The following is a 14,790-nucleotide window of genomic DNA, read 5'->3' on the forward strand; positions in this document are numbered from 1 at the left end:
ACAATGTCGCCTTCTACAGGGAGGGCGGGGCCGAAGAGTCAGCAGTCCGAGTTGGCTTTGTCACCTATAATAAGGTGCTGCACTTCTACAATGTGAAGAGCTCATTGGCCCAGCCACAGATGATGGTTGTATCTGATGTGGGCGACATGTTTGTGCCACTGCTGGATGGCTTCCTGGTCAATGTCAATGAGTCTCGGACAGTCATCACCAGGTAAAGAGATTGTGGGGGTAAAGCTGGGGTGGGGTGGGTACAGTCACAGAAAGCCAGAGAGTTGAGCAGAGAGGTCAGCAGATGGACAGGGGCTATGCCTCAAGAGTTTTCAGAATCTGGGGACCAGATGACTCTTCAGGGGATTGAGGATTGAGGAATCTGGAATTTGGATAGCAATTTTGATTGCCTCTTATCACCTGTCTCTTCAGCTTATTGGATCAGATTCCAGAAATGTTTGCAGACACAAGGGAGACGGAGACAGTATTTGCCCCAGTTATCCAGGCTGGGATGGAGGCTCTGAAGGTAAGGCTAGAGTCCCTGGGAACCTCCTCTGTGACACTTTCTTCTGACCATCTTACCCCCTGGGATATAACCCTTGTTTCTTCAGTGATTGACGCCTGTCCAGTGAGTCAGCCAGTCTGACACAGTTGGCACTGAATAAATGACGAGGGAAGGGGTGAATGAATAATGGATGAATAAAGGAAAGAATGGACCAGTAGATCTCTCTTCTTTCCTAGGCTGCTGAGTGTGCAGGGAAGCTCTTTCTGTTCCACACCTCCCTGCCCATTGCAGAGGCCCCAGGGAAGCTGAAGAACAGAGACGACAGGAAGTTGATCAACACAGACAAGGAGAAGGTGTGGGATCGGGTGCCACGGGGAGGACTTTCCGTTGCGGAGGAATGTGGTGTCTCTTCACAGCACAATACTGTTACTTTTTTGAGGGGAACTGTGACTAGATCTTCTGCCCTTTCACGTGTCACCTTTGTGATTGCCAACCTTCTCCACTGCTCCCACACCTCTCTACCCTTCTCATCCCAAGCCCTTGGTAGGCTTTTCTTTGGGAATGTTTTACTACTATTGCAGACTGTGAAGTAGATCTGAAGTTTACATGTCCTTGCATAGCCCATATGCAGGTACGGTTCTCAAATAGTGTGGAACTTTGACATTTGAGCATTTTCATCTGTTCTTCCCCAGACTCTGTTCCAGCCTCAGACAGGTGCCTATCAGACTCTGGCCAAAGAGTGTGTGGCCCAAGGCTGCTGCGCAGACCTCTTCCTCTTCCCTAACCAGTATGTGGATGTGGCCACACTGTCTGTTGTACCCCAGCTGACTGGTGGCTCTGTCTACAAATACGCTTGCTTTCAGGTACGGCATGGGACTCTGGGTGGCAAGTGGAAGCAGGACTGGGGATGTCTGCCTACATGTGGAGTGGCTCTTTACCTGCTGACTTGTTAATAGGAATAGTGTTGGAGGTGAAGACCACGTAGTGTAAAGAGAGCTATGAGTGGAGCAGTCAGGAGCAGGGGGCTTGGAGTCAGTCCTGGCCCTCCTGCTTACAAGCTGTATGACCTAGGATAAATTACTTAATTTTTCTCTCCTTTGTTTCTTCATTTGTAAAATGAGATTTTAATACTTATTAGGATCTGTCATCAGGATTAATGTAAAGCACTTAATATGGTACCTGGCATGTAGTAAATGCTTAAAGCTATCATTATCATCAACATCATTATTATCTTCACTGTTACTGTCATTATGATTCAGCAGACTTGTAGAGTGGAGGGGGTGCAGCGGGACTGATTGTATGATGTTAGGTAATCAGTGATGTGACTGTGGGCCTGGGGGAATGCAGGTGGAGAATGACCAGGAACGGTTCCTCAGTGACCTGCGTCGGGATGTCCAGAAGGTTGTTGGCTTTGATGCTGTGATGCGAGTCCGGACAAGCACTGGTCAGTCCTGGCTGGAGAAGAGCAGGTTGGGGGCCTAAATCTGGGAGGGAGGCAAGTGGCACCTGTCATACCATTCATTAGCCCTGTCCCTGTCCATGTGGCCTCAGGTATACGTGCTGTAGATTTCTTTGGGGCTTTCTACATGAGCAACACAACAGATGTGGAGCTGGCTGGGCTGGATGGGGACAAAACGGTGACTGTGGAGTTCAAGCATGACGACCGGCTCAATGAAGAGAGTGGAGCCCTCCTGCAGGTGGCGGGCAGGCGGCAGGGACTGGGGAAGAAGCGTTAGGGGTCATTTCACTGGCGATAAAGAGGCCGCAGGGAAGAGCGTGAGGGGTGCGTAGAGAGGACTAGAAGAGGCTGGGGGAGGGGTGGTTCGTGTCTTTCTTTTAATTCAATAATATAGCAAAGAGGCAGTTTTTCAGAGGGCTTTGTTGAAGGAGGGGTGTGAACTCCCCCTTTCTCCCTCCCCGTAGTGTGCCCTGCTCTACACCAGTTGTGCGGGGCAGCGACGGCTCCGCATCCACAACCTGGCCCTCAACTGCTGCACTCAGCTAGCTGATCTGTATCGAAACTGTGAGACTGACACGCTCATCAACTACATGGCCAAGTTTGGTGAGGGCAGGGGCAGGGCTGGGTGGGACTAGGGCAAAGAGAGAGGTCTAGAATGTTCAGCAGTTCCACGTTCCTGAGTAGGTGTGCTGGTGGGAAGGCACATGTGATGGAATGGCAGACCAGTGACTGTGCTAGCTCCTTTCCCTTCCAGCGTACCGGGGGGTCCTGAACAGCCCAGTGAAGACTGTTCGTGACACTCTCATCACCCAGTGTGCCCAGATCTTGGCCTGTTACAGAAAGAACTGTGCCAGCCCCTCCTCCGCAGGACAGGTAGGGCAAACATGTTGGTGAAGGAGTTGCTAGGATACATTTTTGCATTGGGAGGGATCTCTCATGATTATTGACTATGTTTTGATAACCCCCTTAGTTGATCCTTCCTGAGTGCATGAAGCTACTCCCAGTTTACCTGAACTGTGTGTTGAAGAGTGACGTCCTGCAGCCTGGAGCTGAAGTCACCACTGATGACCGCGCTTATGTCCGACTGCTGGTTACCTCCATGGATGTGGCTGAGACCAATGTCTTCTTTTATCCTCGGCTCCTACCATTGGTGCGCCTGAGGGCTGGAGTGTGAGACATCATACTGAGAAAGGGGCATCATAGGAGGAGGAAGGGAAGGATTAATATTATCTGGGTCTGACACTAATGAATTTTTTACCTGCATTATCTGATGTCATATTTTCACACTGAGTTGCTAAGGGGCTTAGCTTTCTGAAATTTTGTATGTGTGTTGGGGGTTGGGCAAATATGTCTTATGGTCCTTGGTAACCTTTTGCCCCCTTCCTTTTGTCCAGACAAAGTCTCCCATTGAGAATACCACTGAACCATCAGCAGTTCGAGCATCTGAAGAGCGTCTAAGCAATGGAGATATATATTTGCTGGAGAATGGGCTCAACCTCTTCCTCTGGGTGGGAGCAAGTGTCCAGCAGGGTGTTGTCCAGAGCCTCTTCGGCGTCTCCTCCTTCAGTCAGATCACCAGTGGCCTGGTGAGGGCAGGGAGTCAAGGAGACTATGGGTGTGGAAATATACTTTGTGAAATGAGTAGGAGCCAATAAAATTAGTGTGTGAGTCCGCTTAAGTAGCAAGGAACGCTGAGGAGGGAGGGTGCTGTCATTCTTCAGAGGCTTCCTTGTTTCAGATAATGCATAAATCTGTGCTCTCTCACCTTGACCACTGGATTCAGCATACTTTACCATAAGGATAAATGAATTTTGTGTTCCAGAGTGTTCTGCCAGTTCTGGATAATCTGCTGTCCAAGAAAGTGCGAGGCCTCATTGATGGTTTGAGGGCACAGAGATCACGGTACATGAAGGTAACACTGATCCAAACCCTGGATTTCTTATTTTGTCAAGTCCTCCCCTGGAAGGCGGGTAGGGGGTGAGTGGCTGGATAATGGGATTTCAGGGCATGTTTAATTCCCTTTAGCCCTGCTTCATGACCGTGTGTTCTGGCCCTAGCTTATCGTGGTGAAACAGGAGGACAAGCTGGAGATGCTGTTCAAACACTTTCTGGTGGAAGACAAGAGCCTGAGTGGGGGAGCATCCTATGTGGACTTTCTCTGTCATATGCACAAGGAGATTCGGCAGCTACTGAGTTAGAGCAAGTGGGTAAACAGCATAGGGTCCAGGCCAGCTTCCAGAAAGTACCCCAGGACAGCAGAGAAATAGGGCAGTTGCATATCTTGTAAGTCATGTAAGCTGACCTCAGTCTCTTGGGGGGGGGAGGGGGAGGTATAAGGAGACACCTTCTTTCTGGGCTCAAGTATCCTACCACTCTGTCATGTCCTGCTGTTGGAAGGTGCCCCTATCCCCTCACTTTATCCTCCTTTTCCTGCTAATCCTGTCGTAATGAATGTAGTTTCTCAGTTCACTGTATATGATTTGGTGTTGGGAGATTTGGAGGCACCCAGACTCTGGCAATATTATGTGTCCCTTTGGACCAGCCTCCAAGGGCAGGCAGGAAGGAGGGGGGATCCCAGGGTTACCACAGGGGGAGGGGCTGCTAATTCAGCTCAGTGTCATCAACAACTTCCTATATTAGGGATAAACATACATATAGGTGCACAAGAGCTGGAATGTAGACCATAGGTAGTAGAGAGAAAAGTGGTCAGTCTTCTTGGGCCTGGAAGTCAACAGTCAAGCCAGAATTACTGAGGGTGGTTGATTAGATCTCTCTCTCTGCTTCCACTGCTCTTTCTCTCTCCTTCAATGATTGATCACTTGGTGGATTATCACAGGCACATTAAGAGATGAATGAGCCTGGGAACTGAGTTGCAAAGTATTCTAAGACCTGGAAGAGGTACCAGCCTCCTTTGCAGCCGGAGAGGCCCCAACACTGGATGGTTCTGTAGGGAGCCTGGTCATCAACTTGCAATACCTCACAGAGCCAGCCCACATCCCACTCTGGGCTCCTGCTGGAAACACTGCTCTCCAAACTGGGGGTTGTTGGGGAGAGAGGCAAAGGTGCCTGGTCTCTTCTGCCAGGACATCACTCAGGCTTTGGTTTTGACAGAGTGGCTGACAGTTATCTTCCAACACGACCTGGCTGGGGCAGGACAAGGGCTAGGCTTGGACGCCATGCTTGCCTGCTCCCAGCCTGGGATGCCCCTGCTCTGGACCTCTCATTTCTCTTCATTGGTTTATTTTTCAATGCATCTTTAATTTGTAAAGAAATAAAATAAATTAAGATGTAACCAGTAGCCTCAGTTTTACCCGCGTCGTTATCATCATCACTTTCCCTGCAGTCCTTCCTGCCCAGACTAGCAGCTCCCGGGAAGTGGCCGGCTGCGCATGCGCCACTTGCCCCTGTGGCGTAGGACTTCTTACCGTCGCTACTCAACGCCAGGCGGGGACTGGTGCTGAGGGGCGTCGGCCGCCGGAGTGGACATGGGGGCCGGCCGCACGGGGGCTGTGCTTGCCGCCTTGCAAGTGCTTAGTGTCTGTGCGGCCAGCAGCTCAGGGCCAGTGGCAGAGGGGGAGACCGGCGGGGAGACGGCGTGGGCAGAGCCGTGGGATGGCGCGGTTTTCCGGCCTCCCTCGCCGCTGGGCGCAGTGGGGGTGGCGCGCAGTCCGGGGACCCCGCGGCCAGGGAGGGAGGAGTCGGTGGACTTGCCGGTGCTGCTGTGGTGGAGCCCAGGACTGTTTCCTCACTTCCCGGGCGACTCGGAGCGCATTGAGTGCGCGCCCGGCGCGTGCCTAGCGTCCCGGGACCGACGGATGCGGGGAGACTCACGAACGCGAGCTCTGCTCTTCTACGGCACCGACTTCCGCGCGTCCGAGGCGCCACTGCCGCGCCTGGCGCACCAGAGCTGGGCGCTCCTGCACGAGGAGTCGCCCCTCAACAACTTCTTGCTGAGCCACGGTCCGGGCATCCGCCTCTTCAATCTCACGGCCACCTTCAGCCGTCACTCTGACTACCCGCTGCCGCTGCAGTGGCTGCCCGGGACCGCTTATCTGCGCCGCGCGGCGCCTCCGCTCCAGGAGCGCGCAGAGTGGCGCCGCCGCGGCTACGCGCCCCTGCTGTATCTGCAGTCCCATTGCGACGTGCCTGCGGACCGGGACCGCTACGTGCGCGAGCTCATGCGCTACATCCCGGTGGGTGAGGGCGGGACCTGGTGGGGAGGGGTGGGTGGCGCACCGGGCTGAAGCCGGGAAGCCGGGACCGCTGGTGTCCAGGCCAACGTGCCGTACCCTCTTGACTGCCGTACTCTACCCCACGCAGGTGGACTCATATGGGAAATGCCTGCAAAATCGGGAGCTGCCCACTCCGCGGTTACAGGACACAGCCACAGCCACCACCGAGGATCCAGAGCTCTTGGTCTTCTTGTCCCGCTATAAGTTCCATTTGGCCCTCGAAAATGCCATCTGTGACGACTACATGACGGAAAAACTGTGGCGCCCCATGCATCTCGGTGCTGTGCCCGTGTACCGCGGCTCTCCCTCTGTGAGGGACTGGATTCCCAACAATCACTCCATCATCCTCATTGATGACTTTGAGTCGCCGCAGAAGCTGGCAGAGTTTATTGACTTTCTGGACAAAAATGATGAGGAATATATGAAATACCTGGCATACAAGCAGCCTGGGGGCATCACCAACCAGTTCCTTCTGGATAGTCTCAAAAAGCGGGAGTGGGGAGTGAATGATCCTTTACTGCCTAACTACCTTAATGGATTCGAGTGTTTCGTCTGTGACCACGAGCTGGCTCGGCTGGCTGCAGAGAAGGCCCACGCAGCCTCTCCTGGGGACATCCCTATCCCCGAGCCTCATATTGCCAAGCCCTCACACATGGACTGCCCAATGCCCACACCTGGCTTTGGCAGTGTGGAAGAGATTCCTGAGAATGACAGGTAAGGGTGCCTGCGGCTGGCAAATCAAATGATTTACTTACATGCTTCCTGTGGACAATAAACTAGCACTGAGAGGATGTACAACATGTACAAGGAAATTGTGACACGGGATCACTTCACTCTTAAGGTGTCAAGAGTCTAGTTGAGGAGATAAGACAAACTGAAAAAGCTCAGTAGAAGATGTGAGAGATAATTCAGGGCAACACCATATAAAATGAGCTCTTGTGGACAATGTTTGCAATAGTGATTCAACCAGAACAGAGGGTCTGTTCAGGGAAGCAATGAGGGAGAGACAAAGTTGTGCCAGGCTGTCCGTAGCCTGAATATCGGGCTCAGGAACTGGACTGGCCTGAAAATCAACTCAGCTATTTATTGAGTACCTTCAAGATTGTGGGGATGGGAATGAGAAACAGAGGTGAGTATTTTGAGGGAGGTTTGTCTGCATTAGTCAGGGTTTATATCTGTTAACCTGGCATAATTATTAACACCACCAATCACTCTTGAAAGTACCCAGATTTGGATGACAAATTATATGTTCGTCCCAGAATAGAGGGAATACTTTCAAAAGATGATTAACAATGGTGGGCAGTGTGGATTGGAAAGGAAGTGAGAAGGCTACTGCAGTAGGTAGTGGCTTTGGGAAACAAGGAAGCATGGGAGGTGGGGTGGGAAAATGTTGAAGTCACTTGCAGTAAACCACACTTGCTAGTGCAGAGGTGAAAGGTTATTAGCCTGGAGAAGAGAGGCTGCTAGAATGACCTGCAGAGATCACTGCGGACTGTGGATGGCAGCAGAGGGCTGGCACAGTTTGGCCCTGGGACTGGAGGTAAATTGTATCTAGTGATTTGCATCAGGTAATTGTATCTAGTTTGTGCTGAATATAATATTATGATTTATCAGAGGAAAAATGCAATACACTAAAAAACTAAGAAACATTCAAGTTATGTATTATCTAGACACTGGATACTACTGCACCTTCATTTTGATTATTGAAATAGTTGGTAACATAAATGGTAACCATCTAAATCTGCTCCCTTGCCTGCCTTAGGGAGATTACTGTATCCATAGCTTGGCTCCTGACCTCCCTGCCTCTGAATTCCCTCCACATCTGGGGACCAGGAGCAGGCAAGTGAGGAACTGTAACTCGCTGGGGTGGGTTTGTGTGATAAATTTGTGTTTGTGGCTCACTGCCTGTCACTTGGGCTAGTACTGGATTTACTTCACATTTCCTTCCTTTCAAAGCAGATCCCTGCCCTAACCAGAGACCACTGTATCTGCTTAAGATTTCTTTGGCTATTCAGAGAAAGGCAGGACTCATAGCTGTGCTCACATTCAATAATCCATCCCCTATTTGATGTTTCAGCTGGAAGGAGATGTGGCTGCAAGATTATTGGCAAGGTCTGGACCAGGGGGAAGCTCTTACTGCCATGATCCACAACAATGAGACACTGCAGGGGAAATTTTGGGATTACCTAACCGAGATCTTCATGAAAAGGAACCAGAATCTCTAATTACTCTTGCAAGAACTTGATAGAACTAAGGAGATGGAAGTCCTTATCTTACCATGGGACATGAAGGGTATCTGCTGCACAAACCCGTGAGGAACACTGTCTTACCATGAATTCAAGAAATAGCAGTTACATCCACTGACATGTTATTGTAATGATGTGTAGCCAAGATCTGAGCCTATGGTAATAGGGCCTCTCCTGAAGGAGTGATGGAGGCATCTCAGTTCTTGGTTTAGTGGGAACCAGAAGCCTGAAACACCCATCTGATTCAAGGTGCTGATCAGCAGAATTTTTAAAGAACTGTTTATTTTTCTAACTATTTCATCCTCAGTCATGATTGGGACAACACCTTAGCATTTGGCTGTGAGTGAGGTAAGATGGGCCAGGTTTAGGGTCTTAAAACTTCTATGCTATTCTTTAAACCACTCATCATTCAGTACCTTTCCTATCTCTTTTCCTCATCTCTTGCTTTATAAACTATTATGTTGGTGGTGAAGCAAAACTGGTGGGTTATATTCTGGTTCTCTGGAGTTGTGTTTTTTTTTTTTTATATATATATCCTTTACTTTGCCTTTCATGTCAACCTTTTTATTTTAAAATGGCTTTTTCTTTCCTGGTTTTTCACAATTCCTGATGGAGATGGAGCAGCCTTGCCACCATTCCCACATTCACTCTCCACTGTATTAAAGTGGCTATAAATTTGACAACTTTTCTTACTGCTGGTATGTTTCTTATCTAGGGCATATTGGGAATTCCTTCTCACCTCATGAATAGAAAGATTAAGTGGCTAATGAAAGTCACGTCAGTTTAATGAATTGTCCTGCTCCATTTTCGGCTAGGGTGAAGACAAAGCTATAAAGATTTTGAAATGTTAAAATAGTCCAATGTGAATCAAAATGCAGATTGTTAGAGGTCTCTGTTCTCTTCTGTCTACCCAATGAACTCTTGTATTTTATTATTTTTATATGCTACACAAGTCCCATTTCCTCCCAGAAATCATGAAAATTATAGTGGGAAAAAAGCCCAGCAGTATAGCTCTAGTAATTATCTCATAATATTCTGTGGCACTTTCCACTTTAAGTGGGATAAATATTCCAACTTCATTCATTCTATTACTGATGTCCTTCTGCACAACTTTATAGTACTGACATTGCATTTTGATGGAGTCCACCCAACGCCCTAAGCTCAAGGGGAATGAGAGGCGAGGCAAGAGAAGTTAAGCCACCCCAAGTGGCTTAGCTAAGTACAAGCTGTTAGATCTGGGGATGTAGCCAATCCCTTCTATTGCTGTGGTTTAAACATACAGCTTAATGGGCAGGGGAACCATTTGCTTTTTCTGGGACAGTGGAGCAAGAAAGAATACCTTGGCTCTTAGAACTACCCTGGTTGTAATGTATTAATAAATTATCACTAGAGAAGTTCCATAGCTTATCAATGTCTGGTTTAAATTAGTGTGTGTGTATTTACGTATATATATATACACACACACATTAATTGATAACCATACAGTTGTAAAGACTGAAGAGGAAGATGAATATTATGACCTTATTGCAGATTATGTACAGTTGAGCCTTATCCTTCTGTAAGGTTTTGTTTTTAATATTTTGAGCAGACTGCTAAGCTGTTCTGTGTGTGATGTACCAGTTTGTTTTTAACTTTAAGAAATCTAACTCTTTATTTAACATCAAAGCCAACATCAAGTGTTTATTTTAAAAAATAATCATACCTGCTTTGAATTGGGTGAAGATCTATGGAGAATTTACAATTTTAGGCTAACATGAAACTATATAATATCCTCCAAAATGGAAATTCTGCAACAGACTTCACAATAAATATTTTATTTTATATATGGGGTGCTTCATATATATATTTATAGATACTTCAACAACTAGGGTCCCACACTTATTGTGACATCTAAAGATATGGCCAGGGAAAGCTATAATTTAGGCTGGGTTTCACTGCCAGGGTGGTTCTTTTTTCATTTTAATAAAAAATGCCCTCATAACAACATGGAAAGTTTGCTTAACCAGTTTGGACTTTTGCAGAAAAGAACAAGAGGGAAAGACAGACCTTCAAAAATATTTATGTTAAAATTTGATATAGCAGTGACTCTTAGAAAAAAAGCCCAATCCAGGACTCAGATTTCAAGCTTGCAATCTGTTTAAATGCAGATACTGATATACATATAGTGCAAAATACATATTACCCAAGTGCAAACTAAAGTTAGGAGTCAAATTTCATTATGTGCAATAAAAAGGGTAAGTGATAGTTATGCAAGGTGTAGAATCATCCTTACATTTCCTGTCTAATTATACTAGTTCACACTGGCATTACTTGAACGCTTTTATGTACAAAGTGGGCCAGTTGTTCATGAATGACTGTGGTTGGGAGACTCATGCCTGCTTTGTGGTCAGTGCTTCCCAGACTTTCTCCTTTATTCCTATTACCATAAAAGTATTTACAAAAAAAAACAGGACAAACTGGGCACCACAAGGGAAAGGAGAACCAGGAATAGACATATGGTTATCCAACTAAAGGCTTCACTCTCTCTATGGAGAAAGCAAGCAGTGTGAATTTTCTCTGGTTTGGGGCCCAGCCTGCTCTGTTTACAGCAGCGGGCTTGGGGTTATTGGTGGTAGAAGTGTCTGATAGCAATCAGCTTTATTTGTGGTGTTGGAGTAGGGGATGGAGCATGGGGCTGATGCCTTTATTATTCCCAAGTGTTGCTATTTTCTATTATCTCAGGTTTCATTTTGTGTAATAAATGGCTTCTTCTTAAACCACGTCTTCTGCTTGGTTTTATTTCCACGGTGAATGTAGTAAAGTTAGAGACTTGCAAAAATATTTCAAACATTGTTCATTTAACATGTATTTATTGGCACTACTCTAGGCACTGGGGATTCAGCACTGAACAAGACAAAGCCCCTTCTTTCATGGTGCTTACATTTTAAATGGGTGTTGGGTATAAGGCCATAAACAAACAATAAGTGAACAAGATAATCCAGACTGTGATAGGTGCTATGAAGAAAATAACAGGTTGATGGTGGTTTGGATGTAAGTCAGGGAAGTCCTGTCTGACATGAAATGAGACTCAACAAGAAAAGGAACTAGTCATGCAGAGATCCATGGGAAGATCCCGAACATTTGTGATAAATGATTTTAGCACACCAAATTTACACAACCAAATAAATATTGCTCCTCCGAAGCAGTCATCTTAGGAACTACAAGCTTGTCCAAGTTGTCCTTACATTACCCCAAACATTTCTTGGAGCTTGTGTGTAAATGCCTTTAGAATCAGTGGTACATCTTTGGTGTGGGTTTTGTCAACAACTAAAAGTCACTTAGAACAGAGTTTGGATTAAAGCTAGGCATCACAACTGAAGGGCCGAGTCTATAAATTGGAATAATACTAAGTACCTTCAGAGGATTGGGGAGGGAATTAAGTAAAACGATGATGAATTCAGAAGTGCTTAAACAGCTCTTGAAGGTTTACTAAAATCATTCCCAACTTAGCATCTTAAAGTCTCATATTTTGATTAGCTCCCATCCCCTGCCCGTGACTATGTCAATCACTATCTAATCCAACCAGCTCACCCGAAACCAGTGTCCATCTATCGTGGCTCTTTCCTGGGTGTCCCCGGCCAGTAACTGCCCCAAGACTTCAAGGCCCGGAGCTCCCAAAAGAGTTACCCATGTCAGCGTATGACTCCCAACAATCCTCCTAACTTGCACAGGTGTCTGCACCCGCCGACGTCCGAACACGGTATGAGGGCAACGATGCCGGGGAAAAAAAAAAAAAAAAAGAGGTGCATGCTGGGGCGGGAGGGGCCGCCGAGATTTCTCGGAGTAGCGCGCTGAGCCTCATCGAGCTCGTAGGGGTCACGCAGCGTCACGCACGGCGCCGCAGAGCCTGCCGGGAGCTCGGTGAGCAATGGCGACGCCCAGCTTGCGGGGTCGTCTAGCACGGTTTGGAAACCCACGGAAGCCTATACTGAAGCCCAAGAAGCCCCTCATCCTAGCTAACCATGTCGGGGAACGGCGCCGGGAGAAAGGCGGTGAGCAGTCGGAGCCGTGGAGGCCCCAGAGAGGAAGCCGGAGGAGTGCAGGGGACTGCTGGGTGGGAGGATTAGAAGGTTAAGGATCTCCTTGTGACTGAGGGCCTCCCGTTCTGCCCCTCCAGAGGCTACCTGTATCACGGAGATGTCGGTAATGATGGCTTGCTGGAAGCAGAATGAATTCCGCGACGAAGCATGCAGAAAAGAGATCCAGGACTTCTTCGATTGTGCTTCGAGGGCTGAGGTGATAGAAAGTTCTTGGGGTATCCTCTTGGGAGGAGAATGGGGTCATACAGTAATGATTCTTTTTGCCTCTTGCTAGGTAATAAGAAAGTCCTCATTCTGAAAGGGGGAGGAAAGTTTTAGAAGCTACTTGACCCACGCCATAGTGGGAAAGGTTACGGTTTTGATGGCATTGTGATCTTGAGCGATTTGTTTCACTGCTTTTAGCTTTACCAGATGCAAAACGAGGTTAATGTTAATATCCACCTTACAGAATTTTTAGTATGAAATGAAGAAATGGGTGGGAAAATCACTTTGTAAGTTTTAAATAGATACTATTGTCTGAAGTAGGATTAAAGATAGTGAAGGATAGGCAGGTTGTATGGTTTCCAGCCTAGACTTAATTGCCAGCTGGCATGGTAGTTTCAGATCATACAGTCATTCGTAGGTCTCAAACCTTTTTGTTGAAAGGGGACTGGGAAGATAACACAGATCTCCAGGCTGGTTAATAACTTACTGTGATTTGGGGTGTTGTGAGAACTGTTAGCTTCGGTCAGAGCCAATTTTAGAGCTGTCATTTTAATTTTTGTTCTGTGTTTTCAGGCAGCCCGAAAGATGAGATCAATCCAGGAGAGCCTGGGAGAGTTGAGGAGTTTACCTCCCAAGAAATTGAATAAGTTGTTACATAGGTTTCCTAACATATCTCATGTCAGCTGAAAAATGAAGAAGGATTTTCAATGACTGGACTGTAGCTTCTGAGAACTATGCATAGGCGTTTTAGAGATATTTGCACTGTTGTGCTCTCTTTGAAGAGTAGAAGGAGGCAAACTTTCCCCCCCCCCGTTGGAATCATTATTCGATATCTTTATATCGAAATAAAATCCTCTGACGAGAACTTGGCCTTTTGTTGTGGATTAGGTGCTCTCCATAGTTCAACCCTGTATCCACCCTACACTCTGAAAGGTCTTTGCTCCCTGGTTTGCACCAGGAGCTGGATAGAAACTTTTGTTCTGCATTTGAAGTCCTTTATACCGTTTAGTGCTCTTGCTTTTGAATGCACTAAAGGATGTTAAAAACAAAAAACAAAAAACTCTATATAGTTTCTTGCCATCATCTGTATTTAGTGACTATGTGTTTTGTCCATAGCCAGTACAAGGAGCTGCCAGAATAATTGGAAGTTCACAAACTGGTGACTTGAAGGTGATGCAGATGTATTTTATTTGGCCTACACAGTTAAATAGTTTTTAAAATAGCTGCCCACATTTAAAAATAGGAAAAATGTCATAAAAATCCACTTTTTAGTTTTTCTTAAAAAAAAATCAAAAGATCTGGCAACCCTAGTTTCTTAATCCCACATGGAAATAAACTCTTCTCAAATAGAGCTGCTTATCATTTGTCTCCACTCCCCAGGGACCTGGCCACAGGACTCTTCCAAATAGTGAGACTAAGATGTAATTGGCAGTTATCTTTCTGTATCACCTATTTACCTTTCTCATCAAGTTACCTACCTATTTGCTGAAGGTATTTACTTTTGTGACCCCCTTATATTAGAAACAGTTGTTTAGCATTTTATGTGTGCCCTTTCAGGCATAACTCAACCTTTTCTACGTACTTTAGAGCATTAAATGGACAAAGGGATATGTGGGCATTTTAAAGCTCCAGGGGGATAATTATTGAGATAAAGAAGTCTTGCCTCCTTGACCACCCCACAGCTACCTCTCCCTCATACCCCACTGGTGGAACACCGGGCACTTGCCTGGTTCTGCAGGCTGAGGCTGTTCACTGTTAAGAAGAAGCTCAGTGCTTAGATGCTTTGGACTAGCCTACTTTCTGTCAATGGAAACTCCCAGTAAGAGGTCTGTGAACATGTATGGGAAAAAAATTTAAACTACAACTGTAATCGAACATTTCAGTTAGGACTGTGGAAACAAACCCCAGTATTATTAGCAACACCTATATGAAATCACAATTTTTTATATATAATGGTTCATTACAGATGTCTCGTCACTTATACTCATCACTATCTTCAAAGTTTGGTAGTTATTACACTTGCTACTGGGATCTTATTTCATTTGAAAATAAAGAAGTACTACTTTGTTGCAAATTT

At 46.6% G+C, this 14,790-nt stretch overlaps 3 protein-coding genes across 8 annotated transcripts in view; all 3 read left to right on the plus strand.

Annotated features, from left to right (window-relative positions):
• Window positions 1-5,250, plus strand: part of SEC24C (SEC24 homolog C, COPII coat complex component) — a 51,437-nt gene extending 46,187 nt beyond the window's left edge. For all 5 annotated transcript variants that reach the window (XM_074374218.1, XM_074374219.1, XM_074374217.1 and 2 more), the window contains 12 exons: window positions 20-211; window positions 421-514; window positions 730-846; window positions 1,186-1,356; window positions 1,841-1,937; window positions 2,045-2,190; window positions 2,417-2,555; window positions 2,707-2,825; window positions 2,923-3,102; window positions 3,347-3,538; window positions 3,775-3,864; window positions 4,010-5,250. In XM_074374218.1, coding sequence (XP_074230319.1) covers window positions 20-211; window positions 421-514; window positions 730-846; window positions 1,186-1,356; window positions 1,841-1,937; window positions 2,045-2,190; window positions 2,417-2,555; window positions 2,707-2,825; window positions 2,923-3,102; window positions 3,347-3,538; window positions 3,775-3,864; window positions 4,010-4,150 — 1,678 coding nt within the window. In that variant the 3' untranslated portion in view covers window positions 4,151-5,250. The remainder of the gene's footprint in view (window positions 1-19; window positions 212-420; window positions 515-729; window positions 847-1,185; window positions 1,357-1,840; window positions 1,938-2,044; window positions 2,191-2,416; window positions 2,556-2,706; window positions 2,826-2,922; window positions 3,103-3,346; window positions 3,539-3,774; window positions 3,865-4,009) is intronic.
• Window positions 5,251-5,321: 71 nt separating this feature from the next.
• On the plus strand, window positions 5,322-11,186 carry POFUT4 (protein O-fucosyltransferase 4). The gene is made up of 3 exons (XM_010963230.3): window positions 5,322-6,145; window positions 6,273-6,898; window positions 8,262-11,186. Exons 1-3 carry the CDS (start codon window positions 5,438-5,440, stop codon window positions 8,407-8,409), a joined length of 1,482 nt encoding a protein of 493 aa, XP_010961532.3. The 5' UTR covers window positions 5,322-5,437; the 3' UTR covers window positions 8,410-11,186.
• Window positions 11,187-12,291: 1,105 nt separating this feature from the next.
• Window positions 12,292-14,666, plus strand: CHCHD1 (coiled-coil-helix-coiled-coil-helix domain containing 1). 2 transcript variants are annotated; one of them, XM_010963158.3, is made up of 3 exons: window positions 12,292-12,461; window positions 12,587-12,724; window positions 14,396-14,666. In XM_010963158.3, exons 1-3 carry the CDS (start codon window positions 12,338-12,340, stop codon window positions 14,470-14,472), a joined length of 339 nt encoding a protein of 112 aa, XP_010961460.1. In that variant the 5' UTR covers window positions 12,292-12,337; the 3' UTR covers window positions 14,473-14,666. The 2 variants fall into 2 exon arrangements, with proteins under 2 accessions (XP_010961460.1, XP_010961459.1); XM_010963157.3 differs by lacking the exon at window positions 14,396-14,666 and adding an exon at window positions 13,287-13,578 and having other exon boundaries at window positions 12,297-12,461; window positions 12,587-12,705.
• Window positions 14,667-14,790: the final 124 nt, after the last annotated feature.

Source organism: Camelus bactrianus, chromosome 11 (genome assembly GCF_048773025.1).
Source record: "Camelus bactrianus isolate YW-2024 breed Bactrian camel chromosome 11, ASM4877302v1, whole genome shotgun sequence".
Lineage (NCBI taxonomy): Eukaryota > Metazoa > Chordata > Mammalia > Artiodactyla > Camelidae > Camelus > Camelus bactrianus.